The sequence below is a fragment of the Euleptes europaea genome, chromosome 20, assembly GCF_029931775.1.
Source record: "Euleptes europaea isolate rEulEur1 chromosome 20, rEulEur1.hap1, whole genome shotgun sequence".
Lineage (NCBI taxonomy): Eukaryota > Metazoa > Chordata > Lepidosauria > Squamata > Sphaerodactylidae > Euleptes > Euleptes europaea.
Genome location: NC_079331.1, coordinates 25,353,380 through 25,373,637, shown reverse-complemented (window position 1 = coordinate 25,373,637; position 20,258 = coordinate 25,353,380). Strand labels below are relative to the sequence as shown.

At 52.8% G+C, this 20,258-nt stretch overlaps 1 protein-coding gene across 1 annotated transcript in view; it reads right to left on the bottom strand.

Annotated features, from left to right (window-relative positions):
• The window catches only part of PPIP5K1 (diphosphoinositol pentakisphosphate kinase 1), a 72,121-nt gene extending 58,303 nt beyond the window's left edge, over positions 1–13,818 (bottom strand). The window contains exons 1-15 of the mRNA XM_056865856.1: positions 13,625–13,818; positions 13,419–13,509; positions 12,330–12,415; positions 11,463–11,617; positions 9,790–9,891; positions 7,138–7,299; positions 6,595–6,716; positions 6,153–6,254; positions 4,371–4,457; positions 4,029–4,104; positions 3,648–3,757; positions 3,224–3,309; positions 2,278–2,406; positions 797–918; positions 294–476 (exon numbers count right to left, since the gene is read on the bottom strand). Of these exons, the coding sequence (XP_056721834.1) occupies positions 294–476; positions 797–918; positions 2,278–2,406; positions 3,224–3,309; positions 3,648–3,757; positions 4,029–4,104; positions 4,371–4,457; positions 6,153–6,254; positions 6,595–6,716; positions 7,138–7,299; positions 9,790–9,891; positions 11,463–11,617; positions 12,330–12,415; positions 13,419–13,509; positions 13,625–13,784 (1,773 nt within the window). The 5' untranslated portion in view covers positions 13,785–13,818. The remainder of the gene's footprint in view (positions 1–293; positions 477–796; positions 919–2,277; positions 2,407–3,223; positions 3,310–3,647; positions 3,758–4,028; positions 4,105–4,370; positions 4,458–6,152; positions 6,255–6,594; positions 6,717–7,137; positions 7,300–9,789; positions 9,892–11,462; positions 11,618–12,329; positions 12,416–13,418; positions 13,510–13,624) is intronic.
• Between the last annotated feature and the right edge of the window lie 6,440 nt (positions 13,819–20,258).

The window sequence follows — 20,258 nt, the reverse complement described above, 5'->3', positions numbered from 1 at the left end:
ACCTGTCCTACAGCCCCCACATAGACACATGTACTCAAAACGGGGGCTCTGATAAAGCAACTGGAGATGTTAGTCCAACAGACCACACTGATTCGTAGCGCTATATAGCTGCAGTCAGCACAGGTGTCCTCTTTCGGTCTTTTGCAGCAAGACACACTCCAGAGGAATAAGAACATTTATTCTCTCCCCACCACCAGAAACAGCTGGACCACAGTTCTGTCCTTGGACATAAAAGACCACCAGCGGCACTGCAACAAGAGCAGGCAACAAGGTCTCTTTAGTGCCCATATTACCTTCTCATAGTCTTCCTCGCTAAACTTTGCATCCCTCTGCAAGATCTCTCGAAGACGGGCTTTCACCTTGTGCTGACAGCTGCTGAGAGAGTCGCTGTCGCTGTCAAGGAGACCGTTCATGTTGGCACTCTTCACCATTTGCACCAGAATGGGCGTCAGCTCCCCCTCCAAAGCAAGAAGGCCCTGCGGCGTACAAAGCCAGGAGGAGGAGAGGCGCATGAGCGTCAGGCCAGGATCTCTAGAGAGCACAATTCTGATGGGACAGGCGTAGGATAAAGGGCTTCCCATATGAAGAGGGGATGCCACCCTCCCCCACCCCAAACTAAGCATGCTTTAAACCAGACTCAGACAAATGAAACCCCCAAAGCAGAATGCAAAAGCAGAAGCCTGTTGCACCCCTTCCTCTGGGCACCAGCTGCTCCAGGGTTCCACGGCCACAGCCTTAGGGCACCATCCTTGGCCATCATCCACCCCAATATCCCTGGGGAAAAGAGGGCAAGCACCTTGGCAAATGCTGCTGCTGTCATCTGGACTCTGCCTTCATCGGAGGCATAGATCTTGAGGTCGTGACGGTAGGTGCTGTGCAGCCGAAGGAGGCCACACCCAGGAAAGCCAGCATAGTCCCCTGGATGGAGAAGAAGGAGATCCGGTCCAGCCAGCTGCTGCCTGGAATCCTGGGGAGGAGGGGAGGGAACCCCCACCCGCTCCCATCCCAAACAGATCCACATCACAGATGCCTGAGGACGGGAGAGGCAGGAGCCAAGCAATGCTCTCTACCAATGAGCAAGGGCCCTTTCCCCACTGGTTTCCCTTGCGGGCTCTCGCCTAGACCCTGCCCCACCCCAAGTGTGTTCCACATGCAGTTCCTTTAGACCGTGCCTTGAGCAGCATCTTTGGAAAGGAGAACGAAGAGCACTTCTCTTTCTCAGAGTCAAAGGGCTCTTGCCGTTGGAAAAGCCATCCATTCCGCGCTGGGCTCCGTTTATTTATTATTTATTTATTGGTTCGGTTTTTATCCTGCTCTTCCCAAACAAGTTGGGCTCAGAGCAGCTAACAATATTCCATGTTATGACAACATACAAGCAATTTATCCAATATAATGCTAAAACTGGAAATTGTTTCTTCTCCATCAAACGGGCTTCTGCAGGAGATGTTGCCTCTGCCCTTGCTAATGGCATTTGCCTGAAGAGCTCAGGACTGTGTCCGTTGCTTACCCTCCTCTCCAACGAGCTTCAGAGGCTCCATCTAAGTACATGCTGGGGCTGTTTCAGACAGCACAATCCAAGAATATTTTCCTGGTTTTCAGGCAACTTGAAGGGAACTGGAGTGTTCCTCCTGCTCAAACTGTTGAATCAAAATCTGAGTGCTGACCCTCCAACCAAGATGACGGGACAAAAACCGCTTTGCAATATGGACTGGAGCTCACTGCCACACTGCTCAGCCCAACTGGATGGAATTCTGGGTGCAAGTCAGTATTAAGCCTCACAAACCCCAAAGCTATTACAGGCTTAAGTTGAAAAATGATAAAACGGGTGCCAGCTAACGTGCAGGCTTCTGTGGCATCAAGCTTTGAGACCGGTGGATGCAGCAGAGTTGCTGAAGAGGCTGTGTGGGTCTGCTGGCTTTGCTGCACCATCTCTGCTGCTTCCTAAACTTCCCTTGTTTTGATACCAAGAACGCAGAGGGGCCACGATGCTAATGCCAGGCACAGAGGCAGGTCATTGGTTCAGGCACGATACATGAATCCAAAGTCACATTAAGGTCAAGGGTCCAGAGAAAGGCAACTGTCTCACAGAATGTAGCAGTAGTGTGGCCAGGGTCAGGAATCTTACTGAATTCACACAGGCTGGGTGTGCAGAGAGGCCTATGACTGAGCCAGCAGCTCCTCTCTGCAGGCTACTGCATAGAACCAACTTATTCCCATCTGACTACAAAGGCCCCCAGCCCCAGCCAGCAATGCCACAATGGCAGCCCAAGGTCTCACCTTGACCTCCAGGGTACATGCAGCGAAAGGCCCGGCCCAGCTCTTCTGCTTGGACTCTCCCTGCGGGGGTAAGCTCACCCCCCCACTTCAGCACCAGAAGCAGAGATGGAGAGACCACCTTGCGGGCATCTAAAGGCAAAGAGGAAGAATAAACCCCCACTAAATAGCAAAGGCTGAGGCACTTGTAGCATTCAATTCATCCCTCCCTATCCAGCAAGCAAAAGTGAGGTCCAGGCACTGCAGCTGCCAAACCAGGGGAGAGGGGGAGATGGCAACCTACCTATTTTAGGGGCTGGGAAACACCCTGGAGCTATTCTTACATTCCAAGTACAATGTCTGACTAGCAGGAATTTTGCACATGTACAGCACTTTCCCTAGGTATTCATATACACTGGGACAGGTCCATCGGTGACCTTCTGCCTGTGGGGTATGACTTCTGTGGCTTTCCCCTCCTGCGACAGCATGACACCGCCCCCCTGAAATCTTGTTCGTGGGGGTCCCCCTCTGCCCCCAGAGCAGAATTGGAGGGGGGGCATTCTTGGCCGCCACAGGAGCTATGAAAGTCACACCTCACGGGCAGAAGGCCACTGGATCCACCTCCTTATCTCAGTAATTCTCAGGTGGTCAGTATCACCATCCCCATTTTAGATGAGCCAAGAGAAGAGACCTGAAGCTCTTGGCTGGCCTGTGCTTTAACTGGGCCCATGCTCCAGACCCTCATTCCCACCAGTGAGTCAAGAAAGCACCCACCAGTGGGCTATGGAGCCTCCCCCTTCCAGCTAAGCTGCCATAGGGCTGGGGAAGAGTGACGGAGGCAAGAGTCCTCACCTGATGAAGCAGGAGGCGGCCTTCCTTACCCTCTTCGACTCAAGGGCTGCCCGTGCCCCAACCTAGCACCCCCCACTCAACTTCCAGATCACTCCCCAACATCTGGACAGGCACTTGCCTTCATCTTCACTGGAAGCTTTGGGGTGCCCGTAAGAAAGGTAGGTCAGCTGCACTTTGCGGTTAATGCCAGAGAAGTGTCCGTACCTACCATGAGGAAAGAGAAGCTGAGAGCACCCGAGGGCAACTTCTCTCCACGTGGCAGAACAGGGCCACTCTCCAAAGCCAGGGCAGCACTACAGCACTGCTGGGCCACACACTGCTCTACGACCAGTGGAAGCCGAGGCCAGACTACAGAGTTCTTGGGTCAAAGGCACAAGAGAGGGAGGGAGGGCGCTGCCAAGGGAACCAGGAGTGCCCCCACCCCCAGGAATCCGCATGGCCAGGAGTCAAGCAGAGGGGCTGGAGCAAGCAAGCACAGCTGCCAGGCCTGGAGAGAGAGGGGGAGGCAAGAGCAGCCCACCCTCTCCAACACCCTTCCTTACATCTCCAGGACAGTTTTGAGCTGCTCCAGTTTGGATTTCTGCTCCTCAGCCTCAGAGTCCCCATGAGCTCCCTGCTCCAGCACCAACAGGCGGGTAATGTCCAGCACCTCCTGCCGGGGACAAAGACAGTGGATAGCAGGAAAGCTGCTGCAGGCCTTGGCATATGTCCAATGCCCAGCCTCAGGCCCCAGCACTCTCCACTCTTCTGGCAACTGAAGCCACCCAATGGAGCCCCGTGGACCGTGGCACCCAGGCCAATGGTGATGCTCACCTTCTTGAGCAACTTGCAATCCTGGGCTACACAGACAAGCCTGCCGAACCCTTGAACTTCCTTGCCCTCCTCCCACAAACCAGCCAGACATGTGCCACGCCTCTCCTCACCTGCAGTTGTTCTGGCTTCTTCAGCTTCAGCTTCCCCGTCTTGTAACCCTCGTATTTCTCAAACAATTCAAAGAACCTGATGGACAGCAGCAGCAGTAGTCAGCTGTGGGCTCCAGACCTCCTTCCCACACTGGCCAAGAGGAATTCACCTTCCAAGCCAGTATCACTTCTTTTGATGCCCCTGGGGCTGCAGCTCAGGCAGCCAGAGGGTGAGGGGGGCACTGAACATATTCCACGGGCCTGAAGTATTGCACATTAAAAGAGTTCTTCCAGCATCCACAAGTTCAGAAACTCCAAGGCTCCCCAAGAATGCTCTAACCCTGCGCCACCAAAGCTAGTTACCTAGCGTGCTTCACCTCCATCTTCATCTTCTGCTTGGGTGTGCGATCACCATGCCGTATAACTGCAATCACACAACGCAACTCCATCCTGTGGGAAAACAGTAGCAGTTTGGCCTCAGAAGAGTGCTCCATTGGCACAAACACACCCACCCTCAAATCATACCCCCGCCTGGGGGGGGTGGAGAAGAGTTGGTTTTTATATGCTGATTTTCTCTACCACTTAAGGGAGAATCAAACCGGCTTACAATCACCTTCCTTTCTCCTCCCCACAACAGACACCCTGTGAGGTAAGTGGGGCTGAGAGTGCTCTAACAGCTGTGACTAGCCCAAGGTCACCCAGCTGACTTCATGTGAAGGAGCAGGGAAACCAACCCGTTCACCAGATTAGCATCTGCCGCTCATGTGGAGGAGTGGGGAATCAAACCCGGTTCTTCAGATTAGAGTCCACCACTCCAAGCCACTGCTCTTAACCACTACACCACGCTGGCTCTCCCAGCCCATTTCCCTCTCAAGATGCTGATATTCAGTGAAGGCCAAGGATTGTCCCCAAAAGGGGAGAGCATCTTTGCTGGTGAGGGGCTGCTACAGAGGAACAAGGAGGAACCAAAGTTACTCTGCAGGGTCTTCAAATACACATACCAAGTAGAAGTCGCACAAAATGGTACCACAAAGGCACACAATTATAAGAGAAACTCTGAAAGCCCTGGAAACTCTGCAGGGAGGAACTAGCTGCACAGCCTACAGTTTATTGCTGCAAAGGAACTGACATGCAAGCACCGCTTCTCTTGGGTGCCAGGTCAGACAACCCCTGGATCTGCCCCAAGTCGCCACCCAGAGATGCTGCCCCTTATTATCCCATAAATAAAGCCTCCATATTTGAACAAGATGGGTTCTTCACGTGCTTGGGTCTGTTCCCAGGCTCAGTAATTAATTTTGTCAATGCTGATCAACCAACAAGGACTGGTTAGGCTATCTGCAGAGGGGTACAACAACAGCTTTAACAGCTAAATGGTCAACAGCTAAGTGTCCCATTTTCAGTCACAATTTCCAAGTGTGCTCATGGGGTCCCCTACAGGAATTTTAGATATAAGAACTCATCTGGAGACAGCAGTGTGGAGAAAATGGGGCCTCTGCAAGTGCCTGACCTAGCTGAGAGTGAAAAGCCGTGGAAGAACAGAAGACTGAATGCGATCAATGGCTTTGCAAGATGCAACATGGGAGAGGCTGAGGTTTTAGGGAAAGGTTTTATTATTGAATTTTATATTGGCTGGATTTATATTGGCTGTTCTATTTTAAAATGATGTCACCTGCCCTGAGCCAGCTTGCTGGGGAGGGAGGACTATAAATCAAATAAATAAATAAATATACACACACATACACACACACATATGTATGTATATATACACGTGTGTGTGCATACTGCATGCAGATGTATTTCTACTGCATGCAGCAGATATGAGCTGTGACAAAGACACCCAAGTTAAAGACCCTGTCCATTTCTGCAGTGTTCCTGTCTAGTTCTACAGTGATTGTACCTGGTCTATGCTACTGTCAGGAAATATGCTTTAAGCAAACAGAGGTCCCAACAGAGGTTCAGTTATGAGCATTTCTTCTTAGCACGCCACCTATGGCCTTCACCCATTTCAATCAGACTTTCAGTATGTTTCGGGATCCCTTTCCAAGTCTGGAAAACACACACTGAATTTTCACTGTATTTATTTAGGCTCCTCTTCTTTTCACACAGTGACCTGCTTAATTGGCTCTCGTGCCAGTGGACACTCACATAGTCCCTGATGTTGTTGGCACAATGGGGATGTCCTCTGCCTCTGTGGGGATGGACCAGGGGATCTGGAACTGGGGGGCCAGTTCGCGCATGATGATGTTCCTGCCAGAAAAAGGGAAGAGGAAGCTTGCCAGAGCCCTCGCCCCGCCCTTCCTGGGAGAGCTACTGCTGACTCATCACCAATTAGCCCACTGGAGGCAGGTCTGCTTGGGGCCAATAAGAGCGGAAGCACAGCTGTGCTGGAGCAGACCAAGGGCTCAGCTAGGCCAGCATCTTTTTCTTCTCCGCAATGACCAACCAGATGCCCCCAGCGGGGCACAGAGCCCCAAGCCTTCTACTACTCTGCCCCGGGATCTCTCCCCAGCCCTTTCACCGTTCAAGTGTTCTACCAGGGCAGAGACCTTCCCCTGGTATTGTGCAAGAGATGGGCACCAACACACACCCAAGGATCTTGGCGCAGTCATCGTAATACTTCATGGAGTTCTTCACAAAACTGAAGCCATTTACGTCGCAGACAAAAGAGTGGCCATTGGCCCGCAGAAGGTCAAAACCACACACAGTCTGCTGCAGAGGACAAAATGGGACACAAACAAATTAAAAGCAGACAACGTGCCAAAGGCAGCAGGCCCAGCAGCTGCAGACCTGGGGCTCCCTTCACATTCTCATAACCCTCCAGCGACTTAAGTCTGCCGTGTTGACTCCAAGGGCAGAAACCGCTCTGTAAGCTTCCCATGATTGCCTCTGTTGGGGCAGGGCTTGCAGAAGCTTGCAGAGTAGGCCCTGGGGGCCAGAAAGTGCTGGAGTTCATCCTGGCAACAGGGTGCAGCTGGGTGGGATGTATGGGTTGCTCAACACTGGGGTGCCAGGTGGGCTCTCTTAGTCTGCCAGGTGGTTGCACAGGAAGCTCTCTGACTGACCTGCATACCAGGCCTTGGCAGCATGAGCAGCCCAGCAGGCAGTCTTGCAGAGGTAGACAGCTACCAACCTTGAAGGCCAGGCACACTTTCCTGGCTACCAGCTTCTCCATGGCTGAGAGCATCACCGGGTAGCGGATTTCTTTCCCTTCACTATCCCGCTCAACCTTCCCATCCAGAGCAGGCGACTTCCGGGCTTCTGCATGCGCATAATCGGGGCCAACAGTGTACACCTGAGGACAGAAACCAAGAACTGACACACTTGCTCCTCTAGAGACTTAAAAACATTCCCAGAAATTGTGAAGCCATGAGAAAAAGATAGAAACACATACAATACTTTTGGTAACAAGCCAAATGACTGCATTAAACAACATAAAATGCCCATCCTACACCCCAACTTGAAAGGGTTTGGATGGTGACTAAGAGCTATGCTGCTCTACCTCCGATATGCCTATCTTGGGAATAGAATGGCAAAGACCAGGGCAATCTGAGGAGGGACGCACGCCACAGGGGCAGCGAGACTTAGCCAGCTTCCTAAGCCACTCCAGCCCCAGATACACCCCCACCAATAGAAAAAGCCCTGATGTAGCCCAAAGTGCACAGAAAACAAACCACTTTTGTTCCCACTCCTCCCCGCCCCACCCCCCCAGGCACCAGTGCAGCTGAGGATGCCAACTAAACCTGCAGCCGACCACAGCCCTCTCTACCAGCCAGACCCATGCCTCCGTAGCAACCAACCCAACATAAATCCCAGCCAGGAGACCCATGGATCAGGTGGCTGGGGCATGTGGCACAGGGCCCATGCAGCACACGCTTAGAGCCTTTGCTTATCACTGTTCTTATATCCCACACTCTTCCCAGCAAATCCTTAACCTTTGGTGACCCTAACAGGCCCTCTGCACAAACAGCCAAGGAAGAGAACAAGTCTTCTTGCTGTACATCTCGGAGTGTGTAGAATGATGCACTCCGCCTTAGGACATGGGCCCCAGGGAGGGGTGCAAAGACAACACAAGACAAACTGGTAAGCGACAGCAAGGAGCACCAGCAGCACAAAGGTCACTGGGCGAACAAAACCAGCAGGGGCTGAGCCCCCCAAGTACAAGAGGGAAGTGATGCATGGAGGTCTCTAGTCAGAACGATGAGAGAGCGGGACGACTAATCAGCACAGGAGTATATCTGATGCTGCAAACCTCCAGTTGCACTTCGATCTGCCCTGGGTGGGACACTCTCCACATGGGATCTGCAGCAGGGGTCTTGGGTCTGCCATGCCCGCACCCTCTTTCCCTTCCCTGCTGTCAGGATAGAGAAAGGGGGCCTCTAATTAAAACAATTAACCCCTCACTACCTGATGGTATAATAACTGAGAGTATAATTCCCAGAGGCATTAAGAGCCGTGACACAGTCCCTGGTGGACCCATTTAAGAGCTTGGGAATAGTCCTAGACCCAGCTCTTCAACTGGCAAAACACAATGAGATAGAAGGCACCTTTTCTATCAGTTGGACTTTCTTCAGAAGCTGGCCCCCTTCTTAGGCCCAGCAAATCTGGCCATGCAACAGAAAACTCAAGTCTAGATGACTCTAATATGGCCCAGGCTAGCCTGATCTTGTCAGATCTCCCAAGATAAGAAGGGTCAGCCCTCATTAGTATTTGGATGGGAGACTACCAAGGAAGTCCAGGGTTGCTATACAGAGGAAGGCACTGGCAAACCACCTCTGTTAGTCTCTTGCCATGAAAACCCCATAAGGGGTCGCCATAAGTCGGCTGAGACTTGACGGCACTTTACACACACACAATATGCTTTACATAAGGCTGCCCTTGAAGACAATTCAGAAATTTCAACTAGTGAAAGTGGCAGTAACCCTCTTAGCTGTGGGTCAACCACTTAGTGCATATTGCACCTATTTTGAGATCTCTCTACTGGTTGCTGGTTTGTTTGGGAGCTTAATTCAAGTTGCTGAACTTTACTTTCTAAAGGCCCATACACCTGCAAGACGGCCTCTCCTAGTATCAACCAGTAGTTTGCTCCCACATTGTTGAGATTCCACAAGCTGTACAAGGCAAAATTACTCAGGAGGGCATTTGGTGCAGCCACTTAAGTTGTACATCACATACGCTTTAGTGAGATGATTTTAATTGCATCTTATCACTTAGTCCAGTTTTGGAAAGAAGCAGAATAAAATGCTCCAAACATACGAATTTTCATTCAACACACAGAGTAAAAGTATGCTTTTTATAACATTTTGTTCATTTCAAAAGAGAAAGTATTTCAGGGTTTCCCCCCCCCCCAGCATTCCAATTTCCCAGTTTTTCCATTGGAAAAAATAGGGGGAGAATCCTTTTCCCTGATTTTTGTTGCTGTCCCCCATCACCACCAGGTCTTCACATCACTGCTCTGGTGCCACTTTCAAGACTAGAATGACCTTAAAGCTCTGACAGTTTCTTGGCTTGTGAGACACAGAAAGAAATTGGCCACCTGAGGTTTGCTAAGGCCTGATGGAGTTTAAGCTTAATGTATTTATTTAAAAAACACACACACAAGAAGCCAAATCGTGTTCAAAACTCATATTTTCTACACGGTTTAAAGCAGATACATACATCTGGGTTTACCTTCTGGCTGCTGAATTTTGTCCTAAGGCAACTGGACTATTGAAGGAACCCTTGTTTCTAGTGGTCCTTATCCCCCTCCCTCACACCCCGAGTCCTCCAGCCACACTTCTCCTACCTTGACATCTGTACCGTCTGTGGGCATAAACTCCTCATAGATGTAAGATCCTGTTTTCCGAACACTGCTCTCTGGAGAGTACACACTGCTTCGGCTCCCAATCTGGAAAAGGCAAAGACCTCCGCAAGGGAGTATAAGACATGCAGAAGCAGAGGCTGAACTGCCAGCACCACCCAGCTGGCCTGGTCTATACCAGCTTCATGAAGTCCAGACTGGGCCTCTGGTGTCCCCTCCCACCCCTGGGGTAGTGTCTCAGAGTCAGAGAGCTATGTGCCACAGTGCCCCTCTGAATAGGCATCGCCAATAAGTGCATTTCAACCAGAACGATGCAAGAGATTTACCACCCACTCAGAGGGCAGCATCCTACCCATATCAATCCCAGTACAGCAATATTGAGGACAGAAGTCCACCAAATTGGGGGGGGGGATAGCATTAGAAGAGAAAATGCCCCTGATGGCTGCATGAAAGTTGCAAGGTTCAATTGAAGTCAGCCCTTCATCATCTCACAGCCAGTTAATTTAAGACTAGAGGAATAGAGAAGCCTTTGCCACCTTGGAACTCAAAAGCTCCTGCTACATGAGGTGTCACTTCCTTGGTCCTAATAAAAGGCGGGATACAACTTCTCTACTTGTATGTTACCTGAATTTGGCTGATCAAGAGAGGCTTAGGACATCTGAAGGAGAATGAATTAGCAAGAGCGTGTGAAGGTGAGAATGCAACACAAGGTAATAACTACTGAATTTGGATTCAATTGACTAGATATACTTCCCAACATCGTATATCTGTCTCCTGACATTGCAATGACTCACAAGAGTCTCACTAGTTATGGGGAAGATTAGGAACATTGGGGCGGGGCGAATTTCTGCTACAGAGTCATATTGTCTCTTGCATGTATGACTGCTAGCCTGGAGCATCCTGACTCTTCTTTGCCTGGCAAAAGTTCAATCATATTCTGGCATGAGAGGGCATGAAGACCTGGAAAATCTTTCTTATTCTGTAACATCTGGCCTTATGAAGAGTTCTCAAAAATATGCATGCATGTCTTTGGGATGGTCCTAATAAAAAGTATCACAGGGATTGTGTTCTGAAAACCAGCCATGTTTTCTTCACTCTGTCCCACCCCTAGGATTCAAGATGGAGAGCCTCTGACTAAAAACAGAACACAAATGTTTAAAATTGAATAAAATTATTTTATATAAAACTTCAGTCCAAGTTATCCCACCCCTGAAAACCAGCCAGATCCTTTACCATTCTGGAATATGTTCCAGCTTATATTCTGCTAAACTGGCAGGAAAGGAAGTTCAACAGTAGCAGGACTGCAGCCACAAACACAAGACCCCTCAAGAGAAGAACCAATCCACAAAGAGAAGAGCCAGCCCAGAGATGGATCAGAGCTGGTATTGGAACCCAGGGAATGAGACACACACATACACACACCCCGTTCAAGTAGCCACAGAGGTGCACAGATCTGAGGCAGTGCCTTGAATTATGCCCGGAAAGTCACAGGGATTGAAAAAGTTCCTGCAGCCCTGCTAGACATCCCAACATGGAAGTCTCAGGCTCCTAAAAACCACAGTAAATTCAGTGCAGCTATCCCGGGGCCAGCTTAGCCAGGCACAAAAACAGACAGCGGCCGGTCCAGTTCCTCATTTCTTCTTTCTCACTCTGCTTACCTTGCGGAAAAGGCGCTGGCTGCCCCCTCCAGCTGAGGTGGGATAGTAAATGTAAACATTGTGGTCCTCAGCGCTGACAGGTTTCTCCACAAAGGGCTTCGGGAAGACGGCCCCATTCACTTCCACCTGATCCTCCCCCTCCACAAGGTTGCACTCTGCAGAGAAATGGTAACATGGTCATTCCCTTTCCCTCCCCATGGAGCCAAGAGCTTTGCCTGTCCCTCTGCCAGTCCTGGTGCCCGGCCACGCTGCTGGGGCTGTGAAGTGCCTCCCCTAGCAAGGGTTGGGAAAGGGGCGCTGCAGGTTGAAAACAGAGTAGCCTGCAATGGTGTTGCCAGATGAGATGCCCTGGCAGCAGAAGTGGTTGGCTGGGATCTGCCTGGAGGAAAGGGCCCTTTGTCATCCCTGGGTGAATCCAGTGGGCTAGGAGGAGGTATCAGCCACCTGCCACCAAGGGGTGCCCCTCCTGAGCAGGCCTGCTCTCCATCGCCAGCTGCTTCTGGATGCACAAGACAAAAGCCCCCACTCTCACCCCCATAGCTGTCTGAGCAGTTGGCTGCAACATCCCTGCTCCAGCATCTCCAGAGGTGGCCAATCAGGTCCCCAGCGCCAGGGCAGATCCTTCTCTGGCTGGGGTCAGAAGCCATGACAGCAAAGCCAGGGAGGATGCTCAGAAGAGCCACCCTGGCCCACTCAATGACATGCAGTTCCCCCAGGAGGGCCCACACCAAAGCAAAGCACTTGCCCTCGGAAGACGGCAGCTGTGCTCCAAGCCTGAGGCTGCACATCTACAGGAAGGCGTCTTGGGAGGGCAGAAGGAGACCTTGGCTGCCTGAGGAGCCCATGAGCAGCAGCCACCCCACTCACCATCTGGCTTATCAGGGTCCCGGTTGAGCACAGCATAGCGAGGCAAGTCTATTCCCTCTTCCTGCAGGATCCGGTATACCTCCCGCCTGGAGAAGATAGGAAGCTAAGTTAAGGCTAGGACCACAAGAGATCACTGGAGGTGATTCCGCATCTCAGTTTGCTTCCTATATCCCTTTGTCTATAAAACACCCTGCACAGCCAGCCAGGCGGGCTGGGTCCCTGGCCTCTTTCAGCCCCTGGCGCTGCAACTCCCTCTCTCAGCTATGGAGCACAGAAAGACCAAGCAGGGAGGCCACACATGGCATAAGAGGGCTCTCCTTCCTCACTCTGTGCAGCTATGAGACTATGCTGCTTTACAGTGCTGAACTTTGGAAAAGATACCAAGAATTCAGCTCTGAATAATTTATGTAAACGACGGCAGGTCTGCCTATGTGCCCAACCTGTTCTGCTAGGACTGAAGCCCCTTCCCCAGTGAGCTGGATGCTGTCCTACACTCCTCTGTGGTATCCAAATCACCTTCCAGTCCTGGTCATGCACAGAGACACTCTAGTTCTCACGCTGCTGAACTCTGCACCAGAGATCAAGCTCTGGGAGCAGGGGGAAACCACACCTGACACATGTGCACGGCTGCCAAAAGGGCCCTAGCACAACTGATGCAGGTTACCAGAAGGCAAAGCAGCAGGTCTTTGTCCCACGGCTGCCTAACCACAGAACCTTGCAAGATGGCCCCCACGCTTCCATCATTTCACAGAGGGCGCAAAACAGAAACGTTTAGGAAACCATTCTTACAAAGGGATTAGAACAGCAGCCTAAGGGAGCAACTCGGGAGGTTGCTTTTACAGGGGAACAGGACTGCAGGCTGTCACAATTCCTGCAGTATACATCACATTGCTTTTACTGCATTGTCTTCTACCTTAGGCAGTTGCGGGGGTGGGGGGGCTGTTCTGCATGAATGGCTTCCAATACTATAACCCTAGTTCTACCGTGTTGCCTATTAAACGCCTCACTTCACCTGCCTGAACTTTTACCAAATGCTTCCTAACCCTCCTTCAGACTCTGGTAAGAGGTAAGGAAGTGCCCGAGCCTTACCTGTCCTGGATGTAGAACTGCATGTCCAGGTCGTTGATGAGGAAGGGGTTGCGGAGCCTGGCGTAGGCCACGGCCTTGTCCAGGGGGAACCCTGAGAGAGAGAGAGAGAGAGAGAGAGGGAGCAGGCAGGCAGGCGGGGCTGGCCGGAGTGGGGGGTGGCAGGCAGGGGGCCGGGCGGTGGGGCGGGGCGGGGGGCCGGGGCGGACCTTTGGAGTGGAAGGAGACGAGGCAGTCGCAGGGGGGCCACCGCTCGACGGGCTCGTTGAGGATGACGTCCTCGCCCAGGATCCGCACCGTCAGGTAGTCGAACTTGCAGAGCCGCTCCAGGATCTGCGTCATGGGCTTCGACTTGGACTTCTTGGTCATGGCGCAGATGCCCACCACGATCTGCCGCTCCGGAGGCTGCACCGGGGGGGGGGCGGGGGCAGCCAGGCGTTGAACTGGACGGTCCGGCCGCCCCCCGCCCCGGCCCCACACACACACACACGCACCCCCCAGCCCTCTCCCCCTCTCCCCCGCCCAGCCCAGCCCAGCCCTCCCTCACCGACGGGGCCTCCTCCTCCTCGTCGTCCTCGAAGAAGTCGATGTCGTCCATGCTCAGCGCCGCCAGGGCCCGCCGCTCCGCCTCGCCATCGCGGGAGCCGACGAAGAAGCGCGGAGCCGCCGCCGGGCCCTCAGGGGCGGCCGCCCACGACGACATCGCAGCCCAGGCGGCCACACATCCCGCCGGCCCGCCGGCCGCCCTCACGGCCAGGCCCGCCACGAGGCCGGAACCCGCCGGGGGACGGAGGTGGCGGGGGCCGCGGGGGCGGCCGCCCCCCTCCGTCTCGCCCGGCCGGCCGCCGGGGCCATGGCGCTGTGCCCGCGGGGGGGAGGGGGAGGGGCGAAGAAGAGCGGGCTCCTGAGGCGGCGGCGGCGGCGGGAAAGGCCCCGCCCCTCCTCCCGCTCCCGGCGGCGCCCGCCCGTCAGCCCCTCAGGCGCAGGCGAACCCGCTGGCGCCAGGGCCGGGCGGCGGGCCAATCGCGGAAGGGCTGTCGCGCACAAACACCCAATGGAAGCGCGGCGGAGGCGGGACGCAGGAGAGGTCACCGCCGCTTCCACGGCCGGGGTGGCCGAGAGTCACGTGGCGGCCCCTGGTGGGCGGCCCGGCAATCGCACCCGAGGGAGGGGCTCCGCGCATGCCCTGTGGGCCCGCCGGGGGGAGCCGCGCTCCGGCCCTTCGGCTCGCCGGGGCGGGGGGGGGCAGGAGTGCCCCTCCCCTCCAAGAGCGGCCGCGAGAAGGCGCTGGCTGTGGCGGAGGACAGCCAGATGCTTTTTGGGCCAGGGAGCGGAGCGCTCTTTGGGAGAGAGCTGGTCCTACAGGTATGATGGTCCCAGACTGTTTAGGGCTTTAAAAGTCAACACCAAAACCTTGAACCTGATCCGGTACTCAACCTAGAGCCAGTGCGGTTGGCAGAGCACCATTTGGATGTGCGCGCTCCATGGGGTCCCTGCAAGGACCCGCGCCATCGCATTCTGGACCCAGAAGTTTCCAGAGCCAGCCTCAAGGATAGTCCTGTGTAGAGCAAGTTACAGTAGTCTGGAGGTGACCATTGCATAGATCACTGTGGCTACGTCAGGGTGAGATAGGCAGGGCACCAGTTGCCTCACTTGGCGAAGATGGGGAAATGCCACTCTGGCATCATTTGTGCCTGTGCCTCCATTGACCCAGAGGCATCCAGAGTCACACCCAAACTCCAATCAACAGTCATACAGCTGGATGTCATGTGCATACTGATGACAGCCCAGCCCGAAACTCTGGACTAAGTGGGCGAGGGGGCGCTTGTAGATGTTAAATAACATTGGGGAGAGGATTGCCCCCTGAGGGACTCATACCAAAGAGTATTGTGGTGACACAGTCTCCTCTCTGTCCCTCATCTTGGAGAAATGAGACTAGCCTTTGCAGGGCTGTCCCATGTATACCAGTATCGGCGAGGCAGTGGGTCAGTAGATTTTAATGGAAGATTATATATATGTTCTGGTAGACACTCTGTTCATGTTTTATTCTGTTGTCTATAACATTGATTGATTGGCTTTGCATGCAGAAGATCCTGGGTTCAATCCCAGTTTTTAATCTGGCAGTAGGTGATGTGAAAGGCCTTTTCTGCCCGAGACCCTGGGCACCTGCTGCCAGTCTGCGTACCCAACACTGACCCTGATGGACCTGACGCGGAAGCCAAGCGGATTAGCAGTCTTGTCCAGGATACCCATCAGAAAGTCCACGGCCACATAGAAAAAGTGTTGTTTATTTTACAGTGCAGAAATATATACAGATACTCCTTTCACACTCTCCGCTCATAACATCCCGCATAGAACTGCGGTTTCACTTCATTATATACACCTGGTGGACGCAGCCACCAATCACAGTAGATATCCAATTATCCTGGTATTGCTACTGCATTGCATCAGCCACCTGGCTCTAACTGGATCAGGCCAGCTTTCTCTAGCTCCCCAGGTACTTTCCAGGCTGATTACATCATCCTTAGATCTCACTGATCTATCCTGCACCTGTCAAACTATCTGACAGACTTGTAATCTTGACACTCCTTCTCAAGTATTTCAGATTAGTTTGATTAGTTTCATGAATCTATTGCAATCCACAATTTTAGTAAATAGATCTGCCACATTACCAGCACTGGCACACTTTACAATACATACCAAGCCTTTGTTCACAGATTCAATTACATTGACATATCTTATTCTTATATGCTTACTTCTGCCTTTAAAGTTTTGCTCAGTCGCAAGTTGTAGCGCTGATTGACTGTCAGTATACACCTTTACTGGTAATTGTACAGACACACTGAGTTCCTTCATGAGATAGACAAACCATTCCACCTGATTTATACATTCACTCACAGCACTATATTCTGCTTCACATGAACTCATGGCTACAAATGACTGTTTTACAGATTTCCAATGTATGGGTGCTTTACCAAAATACAACACATACCCGGTCATTGATTTCGCGTTCCCCTGATCTGACCATGATGCATCTGCATACGCAGTCAGTTCCCCATTACATGCATTCAAGCATAACTGGTTGTTTACAGATCCCTTCAGGTATCTGAGTACACGCTTAGCTGCTTTCCAGTCACTCTGCTTTGGTGACATATTTTTCCTGCTCAGACAATGTACCGCCTAATATATGTCTGGGCGAGTCCAACAAGCAAGATATAACAAACTTCCTATCAGGGACTGATACAGAGATTTGTCACACTCTTCTTGTTCCTGAGACTCTTCACATACATAACCTGTGACCATTGGGGTTTCAGCTGCATTAGCATCAAGCATGCTAAACCTTTCCAGCAACTGTTTTATTTTTTCTGTTTGAGACAAGTAAAAAACACCTTTACTGTCTGTTTATTTTTACCCCTGGAATCACATCCAGGTGCAGCCAATTTACAAACTGCCACCTGTTAGATTAGAGTGAGAAACCTTGAGCTATTGGCATTCTTCCATTTCAGCCTTCCTTGCTCTGAACCACAATAGCTGTGAGGACCTGTGTATCTCTGACTCCTCTTTGTCTATCATTTCCGCCTGCCTGCTTTGAACTCGTAAAAGCAGTTCACACCTTCTAACGCTTCTCTGGGTTCAGGCGCCACATCCGTGGGACCCAGATGCCGCCTTCCCCCCTCCCTGCCGCGCTCTCTGTATTCACTCCCTCAGGCCAGATTCGGCCTTGAAGATCTGATAGCCCTAACAGTTCCCCAGGGACCGTTTGATGTCTGTATTGTACCAATCTATCTTGTAGCTTCCCATAACATTAGGTGTGAACCCCAGTGCCCTGTAGGAGATATATTCTGTAACTCTGATAGCTAGCTCACTTGCAACTTTTAACTCGTGTTTGCCTTGTACCATCTGAAGCCTTCAATAAATCCTTTGTTTCTGCATCAAAGTCTGAGCAAGTGATTTTGCGAAGTTAGCACAGCTTGGTTGGGGACTCTCACATTAAGTTGCAAGTCCTTGCCTCTTCGTTCTACGCCTGTACCCTTCCGGACAGTCATGCGAGACGAAGGGGAAACACCTTCATCACCCGAGAAACCGAAGGAACCCGTGGCACCGGAACAGCCCGACACCGAACCCCCGGAGGGTGAGCCGAAACGAAAGGTACCTAGCGGACCCAACCAGGTTCCAGGTTTGGGTACGAAACCCAAGACCACTTTTAATTCCTGGCTGGACTCTCCCAGGGGATGGTCGCTCTCCCGGACCGAGTCACGGCCGCGCCGTACGGCGGTTCCCAGTATGGGGTTTGAAGACGAGCCCGCTCGGAAGGAGGCCCTGATGCTTCTCCAGATGGACGAGGAGCGAAAGCGGTGGCAAGAGGAGCGCCAGGGTTTGATTGAACGAATGGATACTATGCAAACCTTGATGTTCGAGATGGCCCACGCATTGGATGCGTTGAAGGTACAGACCCCCACCGGCGACCCCCCGGACGGGACACCGACCGCTCCACCCGCTCCTCCCGCTACACCGGCCCGCCGTGACTTGAAAATCACGTATGATGGGTCGGGGGACCAGCTAACCTTCTTTATGGTACAAGTGGACATTTTTATGCGGGAGCAGGGCCGAACCTTTACCTCCGAGGAAGCCCAGGTCCAGTATGTAGCCTCTCTTCTTCAAGGTGAGGCGGCCGCTTGGATGGTGTTACAGTACGAGCTTCGCTCTCCTGTTCTACGAAGCCTCGACGACTTCATGGTGGCACTCAGAAATCGGTTCGAGGACCCGAACTTGGGGGAGCGAGCCAAGGCCTCCCTGATGCAACTGCGCCAAGGGACTAAGTCGGTGGCGCAGTATGCAAGCGAATTTCAGTCACTGTCAAGTCGGATTTTGGATTGGAGCGAAGCCACGCGTGTACAGTGCTTCAGGGAGGGACTGAACCCGGATTTGCAACACTGGGCCTTCATGCAAGGCAACCCCCCCCCGATGTCGAAGGTTGGGTGCGCCACGCTGCCGACATTGAGAATCGGAAGCAACTCTTGACCCTGTCCAAACAACGCACCGGGCGCGACCTCAAACCCCGGGGGGACAGACCCGGCGGCGCAAGGGATCCCCGACCTCAGGGTGGCGGAGGCCCCTCGATGGCCAAACGCCGCAAGCGCTTCAAGAGCGGCGTCTGCCTAGTTTGCGGAGGAAAAGGGCACTTTGCCTCTCAATGCCCGTCTCGCTCCGGACGCCCGGTCCCCCCTCGCACGACCACGACTGAACCCGAGAAGACCCCGGCTGAAGGCCAACCTCGCCGCCGGAGCAACGCGCCCAGCCGCCGGAGCGCACCGTCCGCTCTACACGCACGCACCCAGGTCGGATCCTCCTCCTCCGCCGGTCCATCGGGACCCAGGATTACAAACGAAGCTTTTGACTCGTCCGAGTCGCGGATTACAACTACCACGTCTCCTTCCTCCAGCGAAGAAGAGGAATGGGAAGTGTCGGCAAAAAACGCCGCCGGTCTGCTGTAAAGGGGGCTCCTCAGCAGACCGCTCCGAAAATTGTGCAAGGAGCTCCATTGATGGTAAGCGCCCAGGAAGACAATGTTTATATTAGGGTCCACCTCTCCCTGCCCAAAGGGGGCCCTGTATTGGAATTCCCCGCTCTAGTAGACTCTGGCTGCGCCCGCACCCTGATAAGCAAAGAAGCAGCCAAAAAGTTGTGTGTCAGGCGCAAACGCCTCCCAGACCCCCTCCGCTTCTCTCAAATGGACGGTAGTGACTTTAAAAAGGGACCCGTTACTCACCGCACCGCCGCGGTGGTCATGGCCGTAGGGGAACACTGGGAACGGATTTACTTTACCATCGCCCCCATGAACTGGTTGCAGGGCCACAACCTGTCCATTGACTGGGTAAAACGAACTCTCACCTTCCCCGAGGATCCCTGCGAACTGCACGATAAGGACCGAGTGCTCTGCGCTCCGGCTGCCGCCTTGGTGGGGTCCCCCATGGCCGATACCCCACCACCCCAGCTGCCTTCCGAATATTCCCAATTTGCAGATGTGTTTGATGTGCGGGAATGTGATGAACTACCCCCACACCGAGAAACTGACTGTGCTATCGAAATTGTGGGAGATGGCAAGTTGTCCAAGGGGAAAGTTTACCCCATGAGCCCCAATGAGAAGGCAGTACTACGGGAATATTTGGACACAAACCTAGCGAGGGGTTTCATCCGCCCTTCCAAGGCTCCGTACTCCGCCCCTGCCTTCTTTGTCAAGAAAAAGACGGGAGATTTAAGACTGTGTATTGACTTTCGTAGACTGAATGCTGTCACTCAGTCTAATGCTTACCCCCTCCCTCTCATTTCAGACCTTTTGGCACAATTGAAGGAAGGCCGGATCTTCACCAAATTGGATTTGGTGGAGGCCTATCATCGTATCCGCATAAAGGAGGGGGACGAGTCCAAGACGGCCTTTTCAAGTTGTTTTGGCATGTTCGAGTATTTAGTGATGCCGTTCGGACTTTCCGGGGCTCCGAGTGTATTCATGCAATTGATTAATGAAGTGTTACATGATTTATTGTTTCGGGGGGGGGGGTATTCCTAGACGATATCCTCATTTATTCAGAAACCATGGAAGAGCACGTACAACTGGTGCGCGAAGTCCTCCAGCGGCTACGGGAGCACAAATTATTTGCTAAGGTTTCCAAATGTGAGTTTCATCAGCCCTCTATCACCTTCTTGGGCTATGTAATTTCCCACCAGGGTTTGGAAATGGACCCCGAGAAAGTTCGGGCAGTAAGAGACTGGGAACCCCCCGCTACTCGTAGACAGCTGCAGCAGTTTTTGGGGTTTGCCAATTTCTATCGAAACTTTATCCCC